The sequence below is a fragment of the Pterocles gutturalis genome, unplaced genomic scaffold, assembly GCF_000699245.1.
Source record: "Pterocles gutturalis isolate BGI_N339 unplaced genomic scaffold, ASM69924v1 scaffold20795, whole genome shotgun sequence".
Classification (NCBI taxonomy): domain Eukaryota; kingdom Metazoa; phylum Chordata; class Aves; order Pterocliformes; family Pteroclidae; genus Pterocles; species Pterocles gutturalis.
The window spans coordinates 1-19,335 of NW_010141326.1; the positions used below are offsets into that span (position 1 = coordinate 1).

Consider the following 19,335-nt stretch of genomic DNA (forward strand, 5'->3'; position numbering starts at 1 on the left):
ACTTGCCCTTGTTAAATTGCATTAAATTACTGGGGAGTTTTTTGTCTGATAAAGGGATGGTGTCTGATGAACTTTTAAAATCCTTTTGTGCCTTCCTTGCGTGGGAGCAAGGTAACTCGTTATTAGGAACCTGTTGTAAAGGTGAAAGATGTATGGGGGGAGGGTGGGAAGGCAGCTTATGTTATGGTGATCAAACTAAATCTTTAATTTTATGGAAAGGTTCTCCTTAGGGCAGAGAGGTTCCTTAGTGCAAGTTTTTTTGTGGGTGGGAGGTTGATGAGATTTTGCTGTCCTCTTTATCAGAAATGGTGTAAGTTACTGACTGCTGTTTAGGTTGTAACTACTGGGGTTTCTGTTTCAGGTTCCATCAGTCCCTGAAGAGTTGTTTTTTACCACTGATGTCAGGCAGGAGGGATTGATGATGGATCCTGTGACATCTGCTCAGGCTTTGGTGAGTTAGTGCAGCAGCAGCACCTCCTCTCTATCTGTGGATGAGGATGGGCCTGCCACGATGTCAGGGGTTTAAGATTTTACCATGAATTTTGCTTCAGTGTGGCTGCATTGAGCATATGTAGCCCAACAGATGTGATGCCCCAGTCTGTCCAAGTGCCTCAGCTGCATTGCATCCTGGATTGTGAACTGTCTGTGTTATAGATCTGGGGTTTTTGTCAGGCAGGAGCCATCTCACCTGCTGCAATGGCTTGCAGAACAGGTGCAAAGTTTTGCTCTTTTCCTGCTCACTGATTATTGCAGCTGGTAGAACGTGTAGCTCTTCCCAGAAATAAGTAATAGTAATGGTGAGCTCAACAGCAGTAGTAAGATGGGACTATAAGAGCAAGGTTGCTGTCAGCCTGTTTTCCAGTTGCATGATAAAGGGTCGTTGAACAGAAAATTCAGTTCAGAAGTTCAGAAGCAGAAAAGGAGGTGAGTTTATGGCACGTGTGAGGTTTCAGGTAACTGCCAGACATGATGAAACACGTATCTTAGCAAACTGCGTAATATTCCTTGAAAATGAGCAGTATGTTTGCTAAGATACGTGTGTCTTTTTCTAATTGGAAAGTTCTGTTTTGCCCTCTTCAGTGGCAGAGATAACATGCAGAGCAACTGAATTTTTCTTTTTTTTTTTCCCAAAAGAGTGTAGTAGACACTGTCTGCATGGATGGGATCTGAAGTTGCTTTTCCTCCCATCTCTCTGGCTGTGCTGTGTAATACTGGGGTGACATGACTGCACTGTGCAGTGTTCCATGAGGCTGGGTGAAGACACCTGTGGAGGTGTAATGCATAGCAGATGTGCCTTGTTTGTTCTCCTCCATGGATAGGTTTCTCTTTTACGAGTATCAGCTGTGCCAACAGTCCTGGTTCCCTTCTGTGACCATGAGCTTTCAGCTGGGCTTTAACAGTAATCAGGAGCAAAGGCTGAGCTGCACTGACTAAATGTAGAGCAGCTCATTGTGTAGTTACAGGGCTGGACCGAACACTTAGGCTGCAAAGCTCATAATTTTATTGTGGATTTGGAATACAGTTATTTTTATTGTTTTCATGGAAAGGCAGTTACAAAAGTTGCCCGAGACCTTGTGCATGGTAGTTCTGACTTGCTGAAGACTCCTTCCTGCTGTGTCCTTTCAGCATTTCCTTCCTTTTATCTCCAGGACTGTGTACCCTTGGTGGATCAGCAGTTACTTTATACCTGCTGTCCCTATCTTGGTGAGTGTTTTATTTATATTTGCTATATAAATAAAATATGTATTTATTTATATTTTTTGTTTGTCCTTTTGGTACTGTGAGTCCTCGGATCATCTTTCTTACTCCTCCTCACAACTTCAGGTCTCAGTTGTGTATGAGTCAATCTTGATAAAAAGCTGTATTGCAGAGGCTCATGCGGCTGTGAATAGTATCTGGTGAAGCTGGTGGAGGGAGGCTACACAGTCAGGATAGTTGATCTACAAAGCTTGAATACAGAGGGACAGGGGAACTCATCCTTCACAAACGGGAAGTGAGCATTATAAGGAGTAAGTGTACAACTTTTCCACCCTAGATATAGGGAGAGGTGTTTGTACTGTGAGGAATGCCTTGATCTTTGAGCACGTTTCTGCTGCCAGGCAGAGAGGAAGAACCCTTTTGTGCCCTGGTGCTTTGTCAGGTTGTTGTGTGAGATTATTTTTTTCCTGGGGAATTGAGGGAATCCCTATCTGTAGACAGAGTCCCAGATAGTGGGACAGTGCTCTGCTTCTTGGGACTTAGCTTCTATAAAAACTGTATGTTAAACCTGCATCATGAAAGCTTCTAGGGGTTGAACATCTCTTTGTGCTTTTCCCCTGGTATTTCCTCCTGACCCTGTTGGAATTTTGTGTAACTCTGCTTGCCTTGTTGTCCCTGTAGACTTTACAGCTCCCGCTTGCTGTGCTAAAAAGGGATGCATAGAAGTGATTGTTCCCTGATCCTTCTGAACAAGTCCTATGTGCCAGGGAGGTTTTTGGAAGCCTCCTCTTCTACCTGCGGAGTGTTGCCTGCCTTGCTATGCCCTGCCAGTTAAATGGGTGGGATGCCCCTCTGCTTTACTGAAACTTAAGCTTTCACAGAAGCTGAGAGAATCTGCTCTGGAAACAGGACTGACTGTGAAAGTCTCTCTCTTGAGTTCTGATTTGTTCCCTTGCTTAAGGGGATAATGACTGCTTTTGTGTGTCTTTCTGTACAGGTGAGCTGCGGAAACTACTTGCCTCTTTTGTGGCTGGTAGTGGAGCAAAAAATGGTGGCTTTATAAGGAAAATCACTCCCACCGCTGCAGAGTCCTTGGCACCCAAGGCTTCTGTCACACAGCGGAAACTGCAGGTAATGAAATTAGGGAGTCGCAAGGGGAAGCAGGGCAAGAGAAATTGTGTGTGTGAGGGTGGGGTACACAGTGGTATCCTAATGCCAGGGAAAGAAAAGAATGGGCTTAGGCTGCAGGGAACATTGTGTTTAACGGTCGGGTATCCTTACTCCTCCTCCTTCTGTTATAGCCATGTCACTGGGATACCATCGGGGTGTTGAAATCCAGATAACTTCAGTAAACATTCTTGCCACTGGAACAACTAGCCTGTTTCTCAGTCTGCCTCTTCTTTAATATAAAATGTTGGTATGTTTCTCATGCTCTGTTTTGGTTAGATTGTAGCCATGCTTTCCACCAAGAGAAGGAACTGTAGGAGCCTACAGGATTACCGGCTTGTAATTGAAAGAGAGGATCCTTTCTTTCCAAAAACAAACCCTATGTGGTGCCTCACTACTAGTAGGTGGTGTCAGAACTCTCCCATTCTTCCCTGTACTGGGCATTTGCTTTTGTAGCTTCATAAACCCTGATAATGAGCTTTGGGTAATACGGTTAGAAGGAAATAGGGAGCAAACATTTTACAGGGATGCTGAAAGTTTTAGTGTAGGCGAATTGTGTGCCTTTTAGCACAATTCCAGATGGTAGTTCTGGCCATTCTTGTGTTGAGGAGAAGAGGATCTGGTTGGAGCGCTCTAATCAGTTGTATCACTTTCTCTTGAACAGGCAGAGTTGGAACAGGCCTTCTTCCACAACCAGCCTCCGTCCCTACGGAGAACAGTTGAATTTGTGGCAGAGAGGGTGGGATCCAACTGTGTTAAGCACATCAAGTAAGTGCTAGTGATAGGTTCTGTGACTTAAAAAGTAACGTTACACTAATGAGGCAAAGAGTTGATACTTTAAAATTGTGTCGGGGAAAGAAAGCTTCCCTCAGAGTATGCTGTATAGCAGAACACCAAAGCCAGATAAGGCTCTGACTGTGGAGTCCAGCAACATCTGATTGCCATTGCAGAGGGGAATTTGCGAAGGGATGCAAAGAGAAGGGTTATATGGGTGTGGGACACTTGGAATGTGAACATACTACAGCGACTTTATTCCTTTCAGAACGTTCTTGCTAACGATAGGAAAATCTCAGGTCAGAAGGGATCTCTGGAGCTCATCTGATCCAAACTCCTGCTCAAAGCAGGGCCAGTTTTCAAGTTACATCAGGTTGCTTGGCACCTTTTCCAGCTGAGTTGTGAAAGTCTCCAAGGATGGGGATTCGGCCTCTTAGTACCATGTTCCAATGCTTAATTTTCCCAGGCTTTGTGAAAAATGCTTCCTTATATCCTATCAGAATTTCCCTTGTTCCAGCTTGTGCATGTTGCCTGTCAGCCTTTAGCTGTGCACTTCTGGAAGCGTTGTTCTGTCTTCCCTATAGCCCTCTTGTCACCACCCTGCCCCCTTCATGTTCTCGTCTCCTCCCCTCGCTCCCCCCCACCGCCCTTCACATTCTCATCTCCCCCTCCCCCCTTCACCTTCTCCTCTGCCCCCGAAGTGAAACCGGCTCCCTCAGTCTCCTTGTAGGTTGCATGCTCCAGCATTCCAGCTGGCTTAGTGACTTTTTTCTCCTGCAGTCACTCAGATTGTCAGTGACTTTCTTGTACTGGGGTCCCAAGGCTGGGCAGTGTGCTCCAGATGCAGCCTCGCCATGATGAAGGAGGCATTAACTTCCCCTGCCTTGCTGGCTGTACTGTTGCTGATGTCAGCCCAACTTCCTTTTTGTAAGGAAGAAAGCAGTAATGAAGATATCAAAATAGTAAAAAGAACAAGGAGATGGCACAGTGCTAAGCGCAGTGTGAGTAATTCTCTTTTAGCAGAGTGGTTTATTGCATTTGTGCCTGAGAGAGGCTGGTATCCTCCTAAATTGGGGAAAACAGCTGGTTACAGTTAGTGTGCGCTGTTGAATTTATTTCAGTCTGTCTAATTGTTCTTGTTTTTTACAGGGCAACACTGGTAGCAGAGTTGGTTCAAAGGGCTGAAGTCATGTTACAGGAGAAGGTGACGGAGGAGGACGCTAATCATGACAAGCTGCTTGAAGAGGTGTGCGCGCATCTGTATGAGGAAGGGGCCCAGGCACTCATCAGAGGCAGAGAGTAAGGAGGAAAAGTTATTTAAACTTGTGCCTTCCTGTCTCTTCTTACTGCAGAATCTATAAGCCCAATTCGGCTTGGCCTGTCATGCTCAGGTTCTGGTCATTATAAACCCTGACCTCTGCTCTTCTTAGGGTGACGGCCTGCTGCGCCTCCAGCCAGTTAATGCCGTATTTGTAGGAAGGAATAAAGGTGCTGTGTGTCCCTCTGCATCCGGCTCCAAACAGACATCCACTGCAGCTATTGTATTTCCCTTCTTTGGAAAACTGAGTATTGCAGCCTGGTGGCTTGTAATTGCTTTTTCGTTGCCTGGTTCTTTTGGTCTGACTTACTTCACTGCAGTCTTCCAACTGGTTTTGACTGTAAGAGTGCATGTGAGAAAGTTCCTACAGTAATGAACCTTTGAATGTTGTCCAAGAACTTTGACTAATCCTGCAGCACCTTTTCTTTCTTCTCTTGCAGATTTTGCAGAAAGAAAGGTCCTGAGGCAGTAAGGGTGTTGTTGCCAGAAGAGACATCTGCAGCAGTATGTACTGTCACTAAAACTTACTAAAGGCCTTGCCTTTGTCTGTAGCGTTACCATTTCTCCATTGCTGCTTCACTTAATCCCTCAATAGCTCGGGACAATGGAATCTATTGATGCCCTCATGTGAAGACTAATAGCTAAGGAGAGAAATCTTTGCCAGGCTGCCTTGGAAGTTCTGTGTGAAGTGATACTCTAGCCAATAACTAACTGTTGGGACTAGAATGGTGTGTAAATTGCATTCATACAGCACGGATAATGCTTTTGTTTTAGCATCAACTTGCCCAAGAGTTGATGGGGTTTGTATGGGGTTGATGAGGTTTGGGAAAGCAAAATGGGTCAGTCCTATAGCTCAGGGTAGCGGTTCCTACAGAGGTGGTGCTGCTCTTTTTAAATGTTGCATGCTAAAATTAAGCCTTTTCCCTCTAGACTTCCTTCTGACCACTGACTATAGTGCTGTGGCTGGTAGTAAATCTCCTATCACTTGTTATCCTCCCTGTAAAGGTTTTAAGTAGTGCAGAAGACATTGCAGTGGAACTGGCTACTGAGAAAGCCTGTGGCTGGCTTTCTGCCAACATTGCAGGTGAGTGTCTGTACCCTGAACCGGGGCTTCTAACCTGTATGTTGTACTCTTTTTTCTGAGATCAGGATGTAGAATTTATTCCAGTGTTAAAAAGTACTTGGTCCTACTCATTTTTCTTTTAGTGGGAAGCATGCACTTGCTCTCTCCCTCCTTGTTTAGGAATAAGAGGAATGATTTCTAGCTCCAAGAACCTTCTTCAGGGATTTTTCAGGCCCATGTAAGTGATTTTTAGTTACGGAGCCTCATAGGATGGTGAGAATGAATTCTGTGGAAAGCTGCTTCTGCAAATATCATCTAGGCTGAAGTTGTGCCAGCACTTCAAATGCCTGATACAGACAACTGCTCTCTCAAGCCACCTTATGGTCCACATGTACGGAGTGTCTGAAATCTTCTGTGAAACAAACACCTCCCGGACTGAATGTGTTTTCAGCAGGCTGAAGGCAACTGTAGTCCTTTGACTCTGTAATAGTACTCTGGCAACTCTTCAGAATCTCTGAAAACCCGCTCTTTCAGGAGGCTGTGCCAAGAGCCTGGGGAGGAATATCCACCACCATTTGCGGCAGCAGGAGTTTAGTGTTTTGGATGCTGGTCAGAACTTATTTTGGTAGAAAACATATGGCTTTCTTGGGCACGGTGGTTGAACTGATCATGCTGATTCAGCTTTCTGCTTTGGCATTGCTTCTTGGCTTAGCTACTGTGTTCATTAAACCCACTGAAATGTTTCGATGGAAAATGAGATGAGTTGCCAGTGGTACCTGGTGGTAATGGGTGGCTGTGTTTTAGAGCTGTGAGTTAACGTGATCTCTGCACCTGTGCCTCCGTCCATTAAATATAAAGGGAGCTCAGAGTGAGAAGGGTTTGAAAGCGTAAACTCTTTTCCTCGTTTTCTATGGCCCTCGTAATGAGAGGCTAAAAAGGGTAGTGTTTGGAAATAGTTGTCTGCCTCACTGGAGAAACAAGCTAAAACAGACAAGATTTGTGCTCTGTTTTTTGTAGCACTCATCAAAAGAGAAGTGAAGGCAACCTTCAACAGAATGCTGAAAGTCCCAGGACTTCCCTTGCCTGGCGAGGATGCTCTGGAGTTGAGAAGGGACTGCCCGCCAGGCTGTCAGCACTCTGCTCCGTTTCCCTCCCAAATCATCAATGAGATGAAGGTATGTAGTGTTCACTTCCTGGCTTACCCTAACTCTCTTGTCATTTTTCACCTTGGTGTTTTGGGGTTTTTTTGGTGTGGTGTGTTTTTGTTGGTTTTTTTGGTTGTGTTGTTTTGGTTTTTTTTTTGTAAAGGGGATGTTCTGCTTCCTAAGGCGCTGGATGTGAGGCGTGTTTAGGAAGCACAATGGAAAGGTCCGATGTTTTTTTTCATCCTCCTGCTCACTGTCTGTGTGTAGATCAGAGTTCTCTGGTCAGGAGTGGTATCTCAGATACAGGATTTCTGGTAGCAGGGCAGTGGCCTTTTTGATATGAGCAGCATGGAAACCATAGTGTGGTGAGCGTTGTGTACAACTGCGTGCTGAAGAGTCAGCATATCCAAATGGTTGCTTTTTTGGTACACCTACTCTTTATGGAGAGTCTTTTGGTCTCCATTTAGACTATTTCCTGCTGGTCCTTTCTGTAAAACTTGATAGACTGTCCCATCCTATATACCAGGAATTCTATATTGAATTAAATGTCAGATAAATCTGTACAAATCTGTTGAAAGATTTTTGTAAGTCTGCAACTGCACTTTCATTCAGGTATAATTAGGGAGAATCAAGAGTATCTTAAAAAGAATGTGATGGTATGGGCTTAATTTTGGCCTTAGATACACGCAATTTGCTATTCAAGCTGGTTCAAATTACATTTTGGTCTTTTCTCCCAGGCTTTTAAAAGGTCACTGCTCTTGTAAAAATCTTGCAGTTATATAACCTGTGTGAGTAACCCACGGGGAAAAGAAGAATTCTGAAAACCTCACTTTTTTACCATTATGTATTCTGACAATTTTTTTTGCTCCTTCTTGTCTGTCTGAGCATTAACACTGGATCTCACTGTCATTGCATTTCTAGCAGTTGTATAAGAATGAGTACTGCACATCCTTGAAGGCTTTCTTGCTTGAGATAAAATAAAAAGAGGAGGGTGAGGTATGTGAGGAAACCAGGGGCTCTTTCTGTAAGCTGTTGCTTTTTGAAAATATTTTTGGAGGGCATCTTAAGATACAGCTTTTAATTTTGATTTTTTTTTTTATTCTTTTGATTTTTCATCCTGGGCTTCTGATATTGGGTGGTAAGTCACTGGTAATGGAAGGTGCAACCACATGTAAAATTTGCTAAACCAGTTTTCATGCCATAACCCATTAGTGCTTTTCATATTTAGCTTTTATTGACACTGAAGCTACCCTGACAATCTAAGAGGACTCTAGGTTTCTGTAGCACTTCTACCCGAGCTTGCTGTGCTATCAGATTCAGCTAGAGCTTTCGCAGCTAGTTACTCTTAAGAAGAATGAACTGTTGCCCTCATTGACTTCACAATGTCAGTGAGAGCTATGGTAGACAATCAGACCTAGGTAAGGTTGTGAAAAATTCAGCTTTAATCTGTCTTACAGAATGAGGAGGGTACTAGCTTAATGTTTAGGGGTTTTTTTTTGAGAACCTGAGGACTACCTATGAACTGCTCTGTCATAGGTCCGAAGAGCTGTTTGTGGAAGCTTGCAGGATACTAATAGGTGAATTACTGCTGCTTTTTCATCAAGGATGTGCTGTGTGTCGCTGTGGGCCCACGGGATGAGGGTGAAGTGATTGACTATGCCTGGCTGGAGTGCTTGCTAGGAAGACTGCATCAGACGCTTCGCTGCAGAAAGGTAGAAGTAAAAAAAAAAAGGCACGAAAAAAACCCCTTGGACCACATTGAGCTGTCTTCATAGCTGTAAACTTGTTAGCTCGCCTCAGCTCACAGTTGAGTTCAGTTGACTAGTTTCTGTCTGTGCTCAAATGTGACAAAGTTGTACTGCATTTGTTTTATGCTGTGTAGACCTGCTTGTTAGCTAAAATTAACCTTCATGGATCCCCTTTTCGTAAAAGATCTTCTCTTGTCTTTCAGTCTTTAATGGTCTCCTGATTGCAGCTCTGTGCTTCTTGCTGTAAATTGCCTGCTCTTCTCTGATATTTTTATCCCTTGTGAAGCCCTGGTTTGCCCAGTCTGCAGTATGGTGACAAAGATACAACTTTTTTTTTGTGTTTTCCAGTTCATGTGTCCCACATCAGAACAGCAGCTGGCAAAGTGCACGGTTGAGTTGGCTTCTTTGCTGGGTAAGTCAGTCATGATAAGCTATTTACAACTGAACTCTGTTATTACAGTTCCCTTAAATCCTTGGGGTCAGAGACTTCAGTATTTAGAGCTCATGGATGTTTGATTCTCTTTGGTGTTATTGAGTCAGATTTTTCTTTCTGTTGATTTGGGTGGTTGCTCCTCTTCCTTTCCACCTTCTGCAAAACAGCAGTATGTTGTGACTAACTGTCCTTCAGATCTGGTGTTCTCCTTCACATCTCCATTTTGTTATTATTTATTGATTCATTTAAATATGCAATACACTTTCCAGCATTTCTGCCTCTGAAAAGTTGCAGCTGAGGTTTTTTTCTTCTGTAAAAGTAAGGGCCTGTTCCCTTAAATTACATTTTTATGACTCTTTTTGGAGAGAATAGAAGTAATGTGTTTTCTGTGTATTGTGGCTTCTGTGAGCATTTCCATTTTTTTTTCCCTCTTCACAGAATCACAGAATGTTAGAGATTGGAAGGGACCTCGAAAGATCATCTAGTCCAATCCCCTTGCCAGAGCTCTAGTGTGTTAAATACCGCAATGTAAATCTGCCCCATTCCATTTGACTATACCAAGGAAGATCTGGTATCTTCCCTCTGTGTATGTTTAGCTGCAGTTAAACTTCAGCTTTACTTTCACTTGTATGAAGTTATGCAACTCTGCCTATAGTCAAAACTGTTAAAAACTCTTTAATCTGTTTATGGATTTAGATGTTGATTTACTCTGTTACTCTCCTCTCTTTTGGAGTAACACCCAGGTCCTCTGTTATTAAAGCTATATGCCAACCAAATGGTATTCTTTATCTGAGCAGTATAGATCTCTATGTAATACTTGTTTGTATAGATTCAAAGCTCATCATTTTGCACGTTTCTAAGCTCCAGTCCTCTCTGTTTCACTGGTTTACCCTCACCAGGTGTTGTTACTTCGGTGACTGCTTAGATACCAGCTATGCAAAATGTGCTGTTGGACCAAGATGAAGACTATAAAACGAAAATAATGCAGCTGTAGAAGTTCACCTTTCTTCCTTTTCTTTACAGTTTCAGATCGTGTTCCTCTGAGCCTTGGGATCAAGTCCCCAGAGAAGAGCTCCGGGAGGCTGCGTGTAAAGAATAATCCCACCTGTGGCCTTCTGAAACTGCTGCTTTCTGTCTGGAAGGAGGACTTTGGGACACCTGTTCCCGTGCAGCTGCTGTTCAGCAAGAAGAACATAGGTTATCTCGCCGATGTTAAACAGCGAGAGGTAAAGCTTATCCCAGTCTGTGGAGCTGCCTGTTACCCACCCTGGTCTGATCTATTCGTGTAAGAGTTCTGCCTGCCCGCGGTGTTCCCTGAGCGCTTGTGTGAAGGAGGCCAGCAGGACTTGGTCTGCTGTTAGCTGTCGTTGTTTCTGCTGGTGTGGAGAAAAAGAGGACTGCGTACTGCTTGTCAGTGTTTGCTACTTGTCTGGGGGCTGTCGGGAAGGCGCAGTTTAATTTAGGAACAAGTGGAAAAATGGCCCATGTGGCCCAGGAGGTTATGAGGACAGAACACACGTGATTTGGTAACTGGTTGCATTTGTGTGTCTTCTGCCAGCTTTCGTTTTTGCATGCGTATCGGTGTTATAAGATCCCCAACTACGAAGCTGAGAATTGCCCTCTTTAGTTGCAGGCTAAAACCAGCTTATTTTGGAAGGCAGGAAAAGAATTTTTCAAGCTGTTCTTGAGCCCAGAGGAATTAAATACTTGGTGTGTTTGGAAACTGAGAATTAGAAATGTTGAGACTTTATGGTAGAATACAAATATGAACTAAAGGAATTTTGTTCACTCCTTTTAGGTGTTGCTCTTTGGTGTCCTTTCTTGCCACACAGAGATAAATATGTGCTTTTTTCTTTGCTCCTTTTCTCCACATTCTGATTCAAGAAGAAAAACATGAATTGTACAGGGATAAAGAAATGAACAGAAAATCCATTTATTTTGAGTTGTTGATATTTTTTTCTCTTCTGCAGTGGGATTTGTTCCTTTTCATGCTTCATGGTCTTGTAGAACATGAACTAATGAGAACCAGTGAAATAGAGAGTTGCTTGCGTAGCCAGAAAGAGCTCCCTTGGCCCTCAGTAAGTAATTGGATGTGTGTGAAAAGTGAAATAAAAAGCAAAGCTACATAAACAGTCAGTTGTTGTAGTTCTGTTTCATGTAGATGAAGCCCATAACCTCCCCTGGTTGCAGTTCCTGCTGGATGCAGTGTGAGGACTGGCTTCCAACAGGCTTGTTGCTGTTACTAGTGCTTGGCTGAAATCTGGACTTGTGTGAATCCCAGCATTTCCCAGGCACTGGAAACATTTCCAAGAAAACTGTACACCAGTTTGGAGCCCAGCTGGCTCAGTTACCAGCTCTCAGTTCTAGCTTTAAGGTGTTTGCCGTGGTCCCGCTGAGAATGACATGATGGGAAGGGTCTTCACTGACCAGACCTGCATTGAAACCGCTGTGCCCCTGCCACCAGAATGTGAGGGAAGTCAGACTGCAGGAAACAGCCCAACTCCCTTGCAGAAAATGGACATCATTTCAAGTCTGGGGAGCCCTTGCACATTGGAGATGTTTAACCGTTTAAACTTGGCGGTGATTTCTGAGAAGGGCGTGGGGATCAGAGGCAAGACTGAATATGTAAACTTGCAGGCGTTCATCTTTACAGTCAGTGTTGTAGCTTGTGTAGGTTTCTGCACTGGAAAGCCTTTAACTTTGTAAAGTTCTCTACTAGAAAAAATGAAGTAAGCTGCTTTGTTGGCATTTGCTAATAAGGGTTCTCTGGTTTCTATCTGTTTGTTACAGGATTTCTTAAAAGAACTGGAAGCGCTGTCCAGAGTATTTCTATCAGAACATCGTACAGAAGAGCACAGGGCTAACCCTTGTGAGGTGACCAGACAATCTCTAGGTACCGTGACAGCACAAAGTTAGTGGTGGTGGACTCCCTGTGGACAGTACTTACTCATGAAGATGCAAATGGAATGTTAAGTGTTTCTGAATGGATTGTGAGCGCTTTGCTGGGAGCACGCTGCAGATAAGAGGTCACTGTGCACACCCACACTGGTCTTGCTGTTCATGGATGTTTTGCCGTGGTGATTATGGCTGAAGGATTTACATCAGCAAATGGATCTCCAAGTCAAAAGTCCTTTAAGCACCTTGATCATGGCTCAGAGCAGCCGTTTTTTTTAGACTCATTGACACTTTTTGTATTTGTGCAGCAACAGGCTGTGACCAAACCCAGGAATTAGTTCAAGCGGACAAGTTACTTTTTGACCACAGAGGGTGTATTCCTGGTGTCTGTCTTAACTTAATGTGATTTCTCACTCTTTTAACACAGACTGTACTGTCAGGGAAGGGAAAGGGTGAACCTGTATGACATGAAGGTGAGCCTATATTTATTTTTCATTGTAAGCTCAGTTTTGAAGGTTTGATTTTTTTAGGACTGACTTACTTTAAAAGTTAAACCATATTAAATGTATACACCAGAACATTGATGGCTTTATTCTTAAAGGATATAGATGCTTCAGTGTTTTTCCATCTCTTATTGGAAACAGAACTTGTAATTTCCCGGAGTTTTTAATAGAAATAAGGGAGAAAATATCAGTTTATATTTTTTACTGAGGAAACATGACAGTATTTAAGACACTTTTATAGTATGTGAACATAAATGCCATCTGTCTGCTATTCGCTGGTTTGTTTTTTTTTTAATAATCCTTCTTGCCTTGAGTTTGGGTTTTATCACACAGGAAGTGCTGCAGCAACAATACTACAGCCTGGAAGAACAGACAAAAAAAGTAGTGAAAAAAAGCACTGTGACATCCTCCTGAGAGCTGGTTTTGAAATAAATCCTTTTTTGCAGAGGACTGTAGATGTTCGCTGCCCTTGTGGACAGATTATCACCCAGGTTGTGACCTCCTGTTAAACTGAGGATTGTTGTAGGCACTGCTGGTGGTTACCAGAATGGGATTAGGTGCTCATTAGCTGGCGCAGGGGATTATTTCCTTTGGTCTAAGTGTGTCCTGTTAGTGCAGGGTGGGTTTTTTTTTTTTTCAGAAAGCAAATACTGTGTTATGTAAGAACAACACCTGGACATAGTGAAGGCCAGGGCTTTTTAGCTTGCTAATTAAATTACCTCTTCCTTGTGTAAGGCAAGAAAAGGTAACATCTTGTAGTTGGTGATTTACAAAAAAACAGAAGCAGACCTAATCAGGTAGAACTGCGGCTTCTGTTAAAATACTTCTGCTACAGAGAGAGAAACACAGCGGCACATCAGTGTCTGAACTGTACTGAAATTTTTTTGTGACTTGGTTCCTAAGCACCGCATTGAAAGATTTGGTGTGTTCCCTGTGCAGTGCTTTATTTTAGGGGTTCTCTGAGGTGCCTGAAGCAGTGGGCCCCTAGAAGAAGGCATGCTGCGAATGCTGTAAGGATGTGGGAATACCAATTGAAATAGCAAGTACACCGTATCATACCATGCCTGTTCCCCGAGGCTGTTATGTGACAGTTTGCTGCAGCTCTCATTTGAAGTTGTTGTTTGTTATAATAAACATGATTACATGTCCTGCTTTGTGTTTCAGCTGTCGATATACAATCTGTTTGTACTGCAGCAATGCATAAAAAGGTGCCTTGCCACAAAGCGTGTGGCAGGGAAGGTACAGTAACCTCTCCTGTCTGGCCTGCTGCTTCTTTGCTTACACTGAAAGCAGTGAGCAGGTTGGAGGTGGACAAGGGAAGAAGCTGGAATCCATTATGGTTAAAATAATGGTTAAAAAAGTGCTCTCAGCTCTGGAACTGACTTTATCTGGGTATTGTAAAACTGTTTGCTTAAATACCATGGCCACAGCTGTTTTAATGAAATCAACATACCTGAATTATCCTTCTCTAATACAACATGCTTGGAAATCTTTATTTAAAAGGTGAGCAATCCCCAGGAGCAGTTTACTACTTCCAGAGAGTAGAATTGTGCCCTGTTGGGTGGAAAATCAGTTCTTCAGTGGGAACCAGCAGGTAAGAAACACCTCTGTTTCCATGTTCTTATGTCGTAATGGTTACTCTAATGCCTGGGCACCCCCTGGTACTCAGCCGTGGTTGAGCATACAGCCTTCCTCCTGTCAGTCGTGCCTACTGCAAACTTACAACTCTGAAAAGAAAATGAGGAAAAGTGGCATTATGTTAACTTCCTTCTGGATGTGCAGGTCAGAGGAGATGTGTGACTGGACTCAGGAAGGAGCTTCAGCCAGTGCCTTGTTTCAAACCAAAACAAACTCCTTTGCTGGGACAAGGTACTGCATCACAGAAACCAGATTGAAGCAGTGACTGGCTTCTTGACTCTTGTGCCACAAATTCATATTCCGTGCACAGTCCTCAGCAGGTAAGGAGGAGACCTACCTCTTTTATCACAGTTTAGCTTTTCTGTTATTTCTCTATCCAGCATAGTTCATAGATGTGTATCTTAGCTGGAGCAAAATAACGTGGGGCACGCCTTCTCGTGTAGAAAATACCATTTATTGTGGCTATGAAAATAGCAATCTTGATTAAGAGCAGAGATGCAGCAGGAGGTGGTACAGTACACTTGGTTTGATGATCTACTGCTCAGCAGTAACTTACAGGAAGTTGGGTTTTGCACATTGTAGATTAACAAATTAGATATCTGCTGGGTTTTTGAATTTTTCCTTCCAAACAAACCAATGCCGTACATTAACGGGTACCATAAAGCATTATATTTGCAAAAGAAAACATTCATATAAATAGGCTTTTTAGTATCAAGTGCAGGTTGTATTAAAAAAAAGTTACATTAATTCAATACTGATAAAAATAAAACTTAGCTTTGATAGCATATAAAAACGCTTCAAAACAAGCATATATAAATAACTTAATTTGTAAACGTAGAAAAAAAATCTTATGTATATATAAAAATAAACATCTGATGCACTGTACAATAAGACATTATCCTTCATAGGCACTGTTGATCAACAGGAGTCCCCCTAGATGTTTTTCCTACAAAAACTGCTTTGTCACTAGTGCCATGTCCAAAATAAAAGGGAAAAAAAGCGAAGCACTGAGCAAATCTTTTGAGGATTGTATGAAGACCTCCCCTACCTACCTCCTCTGGAAATCCACGGAAGCAGCACCAGGGACAGAGCCAAGAGGTGGTGCTGCCATTTCTGCTCATTTTTTCTAGGGCTTTTATGTACTGCCTTGTTCAATCTTCTTTGGTTTCCACCAAAAGGGGGGGGCAGGGCAGGTAGGACTGCATGACAGGCTGCAAATCTGGAAATCTGTCTTTTCGCTCAGTTGCAGAAAACTTGTGATGGGCTGCCCCTTTTTTTCCTTGAGGAGCTATGGAAGATGCATGACACTTGAAGTGACCCATGCCATGACTCAGTTTGCAGGCTTTTAAAAACAGGCTGAGCCTCACCAGAAGAGAACGGGAATCTATTGGTGTTAAGATTATAAACATGACCATCTAAAGATAAAACAAATTTGTAAGTGAAAGGTTTTGTTATCTCACCTGGTATAGCTTACGGGCAAAAAAGCCTGAGGCTGGTATGTCTCAAAACTGCTATTTTCTTAAATATCAATTTAAAATAACTATTATCTTTACTTTTAAAACTTCATATATGAATAACAGGAAGTAACGTAGAAGCTGAGAGCCAAAATTACACCTGTGCAAAGATCTAGTAAAAGTACATCTTGGCTCTTGAACTCAGAGGTGGGAAGTGCAGCAGATTTCACTGTATGCTGGGAAAACACATCTTTTACTGGAAGCAGCTGTGTCAAAGTGGCAGATGCTGACTCTGGTAAGGCGGATGCTTGGAATACATATCTCTCATTTGACAAATTTAAAGTGCAACAGCTTCTTGAACAATGTGGGCTTTTTTGAGCTAAAGAAAGCATTTCATAGCAGCTTTTATTGCTTAGATATCTAAAGTGATTCTTTACTGTTGTGCTGAAGACCTAAATGAAGTTATTCAGATATTTGAGTCGGTTGTGTTTTTATTTAATTTTAGGAGTGTGTGACTAAACTAGGGAGGGTGTTGAACAAACATGTAAAGCCTCACAGATTGTTGGACTAAGTTCAACAGAAACACCATGAGGTAACTGAACGGGAAGGGTCTGTATTCGCTGCAGGGAGACAGCTGGTCATGTTATGAAGAAAGAAGGGCACTAAGACTATGGCCAGGCAAGATTTTCAACTCTTAACACATTTGGGTAAACATGTAGAAGAGCTGATGGAAAAAGCCATTGTGGAAAAGTGCTGGAGCTACTCTTATTTGCAGCATTTAAATTCTAGAAACAAGCTGATTACTCAGTACTACTCCCTATTATTGACAAAGTGTCACTGTTTACAACTGTCAGTTTGGTTTTATTTCAAAGCACCTAATTCTGCAGTGCAGTAAAACTGTGTCCTGAGGTGTTGTGGTTTCCACTGATGCTGCATAGTGTAGTGGCAATCTGAAATACCTTCTTCTGGCTGCGAGCAGTCAGCTAATTACATGAGGAAAATCTGTCCAGGGTGCAGGATGATGAGTGGATATCGTGCTGTTTTAACTTCCCTTCAAGGGGAAGTAAATCACTTATTTAACTCAGCTGACTATATCTACACTGTTAACAATTCTGCATTTTATATTTATCTCAACATTAGAAAGTGGCTTTGCAGCTCTGCTCAAGAGCTTGTAAAAGGTCTCAAGCCATACCTGTACTGGTTCCAGTTTGTAGTGCATTCTATTGCTACCACTGCCTAAACTTCCGTAAGGAAAGAAGGTTGATCTTTGAAGCTCCTTGGAAACAGAAATGAAATAATACAGTTCTGCAGGTAAGATGCTGGCTACTGTACAGCGAAGTCTCTTCCTCTGCTCCGTATAGAGCCAGCGCACCTTCCTTGTTGTTCCACAAAGGTTTCCCACAGCTGTCCCCCAGAGAGGTTCCCCAAGAAACTTGGGGGGTTTCTTCTGAGCAGTGTTGGCTAAAATAAATGATCCTTTTTTCTAACTATACTGTTGTATAGTCTGACATTTGCAACTAGACTCCTCAAGTGACGCTTGAGTGTGACTGTCTTATGAGCCAACATTATACATTACCCTTACAGCTGCTTGCGTCTCTTCGTGAACTTCCAGCTGCCATTAAGTGTCCAGTTTTGTACCAAACACTAACTAGCAAGAAAGTGTGCCAGTCGAGCAATCACCAGAGGCTGTCGCTTAGCAATGGAACTCAGGAGCCTTGCAGGGATAGCTGGGGCACCAAGATCCACCTGCAGAAATCAGAAGAAAGGTCACATGTTGGGGGGGTTTTGCACTTGTTTCTGAACAAAACGCTTCTCCAGCCTGGAATAGCACTGATGTTGCAGGTATATGTTAAGCACAAAAGTAGCTTACAGCCAGATGCTCTCATTACTGTGTGGTTTATATCTTTTCCTTCCCAATACTCCGTAGACTTTCAGGGTTTTGTGTATTTGATGTTACTTTCAGCAGCTATGACCCACCCTGCTTTTGAGTTTAAGCTTAGATTAAATATTACTAGTTTGAGACAGATACATATATATATAGTGTTACTGAAAATGTATATGCATATACTAAAGTGCAATATAAAATGCATATAAAATATAAAAATGCATATACATTATATGTATGCACTGTACAATGTGTATACTCATTACGTAAAGATAATATTTTTTAAATTTTATCTTAAAAACATGTTTTATATAGGTAAGTAAGTTTAAAGGACTTACCATTTATACCATTTAGCTCTCAGATGAGCACTTTCAAATAAATTATACACATGCTATCTCTTTGGGACACTTCTAAGTATTTAGTACCACTGTCTCAAAGAGAGCCTACTTTTCAGATGAGTCTGTGATGGATGGCAGGATTTTTCTCATTCTTAACTGTAATCCTAATCTTGACTAACCTTTTGCATCTACTGAATGTGGAGAATTAATGACTTCACATACAAAAAGTTAACAACAAGTATTTCCATGCATTTCAGAAATAGTATAACCCAAGGTGGAGTTCCTGTGTCCACAGCAAGCAGAAAATGCAAACATGACTCCTGGCTTACCACGTGAGAACACAACATGTACTGAAATTGATGATAAACCTTTACAGAAGAGTCTTGGGATCCAAGGGAGCAGCTTGAGGTGCTGTAAAAACTTTGGGATCATGTGCTTAAGCACAATCCTACGATGATTCTCTCTGCATTACTGTACATCATGCTAGATAACTGTGGAGGTGACTTTCATGGTCACTGCATAACTTCATGGAGCACAGCATAAGGATTATGTTTTTTGTTACTTACCAGCTCTTAAGTGTTCTGATCTGTAATGGCTTTTTGCATTCACAGTTGGACACTCAGCACAATCTTACCTGTGCCATGTAAATAACTCTGGTGATATCTCTTCCGTTCACTACATCAGGTTCTAGTATCCAAGCACTTGGCAAAATCTCCCCTCTCACCACTTCCTTACAGGGGTGAGGCATGGATGCATCGTAGACAGACTGAACAGCCAGGACAGACAAGTTTTCCTGCATGTGATAAAGTATAAAGAAGACAATTTGAAAAAATATTTATGCATATAGTAATGTTTTCTTTGTTTACATGTTTCTCATATTGCTTACTTAAAAGAGCTCTTTTAATAAGAAATAATATTTCTCATGTTATTTATTTAATACACTTGTGTTATGATTGTCATTCACAAGAGGGTTTTTATACATAATTCAATTTGTCATATCAGCCTGGTTCTTCTTCCTATTATCCTGTTACTTCTGGAAATAGGAGCATGGACTTGCCTTTCTTCTCCCCTTTGTCCTTGAACCATGAGTTAGAACAGTTACTCCTCTAGGCTTTAGAGAGAGTGTTCACTTTACCTCTTTGGCTTCTACAGTAATGCAGCAGAAATCCCGGGGTTGCTTTAGGTAGCACAGGGAGGTATCGGTCACTAAGTAGACTGTGAAAAAACATCCAAAAACAAAAAAAGGGGGAATTAGACTTTGACACCTTTAACTTGT

General features: G+C 42.3%; 2 protein-coding genes across 2 annotated transcripts in view; one reads left to right on the forward strand and one right to left on the reverse strand.

The window, feature by feature from the left end:
- Window positions 1–340: 340 nt before the first annotated feature.
- LOC104469479 (codanin-1-like) lies at window positions 341–12,262 on the forward strand (the record flags this gene model as incomplete). Its single annotated transcript, XM_010083990.1, has 13 exons — window positions 341–451; window positions 1,650–1,704; window positions 2,696–2,829; window positions 3,530–3,633; window positions 4,789–4,938; window positions 5,398–5,461; window positions 5,963–6,041; window positions 7,038–7,195; window positions 8,770–8,877; window positions 9,262–9,325; window positions 10,370–10,572; window positions 11,317–11,424; window positions 12,137–12,262. Coding segments are annotated over 13 exons (1,464 nt in total), but the record flags the coding sequence as incomplete, so codon positions are not given.
- A 5,218-nt stretch (window positions 12,263–17,480) lies between these two features.
- STARD9 (StAR-related lipid transfer (START) domain containing 9) overlaps window positions 17,481–19,335 on the reverse strand; it is a gene marked incomplete at its 5' end in the record, with an annotated part of 20,288 nt that continues 18,433 nt past the window's right edge. Inside the window, 3 exons of the mRNA XM_010083991.1 lie at window positions 17,481–17,582; window positions 18,694–18,852; window positions 19,195–19,274. Coding sequence (XP_010082293.1) covers window positions 17,481–17,582; window positions 18,694–18,852; window positions 19,195–19,274 — 341 coding nt within the window. The remainder of the gene's footprint in view (window positions 17,583–18,693; window positions 18,853–19,194; window positions 19,275–19,335) is intronic.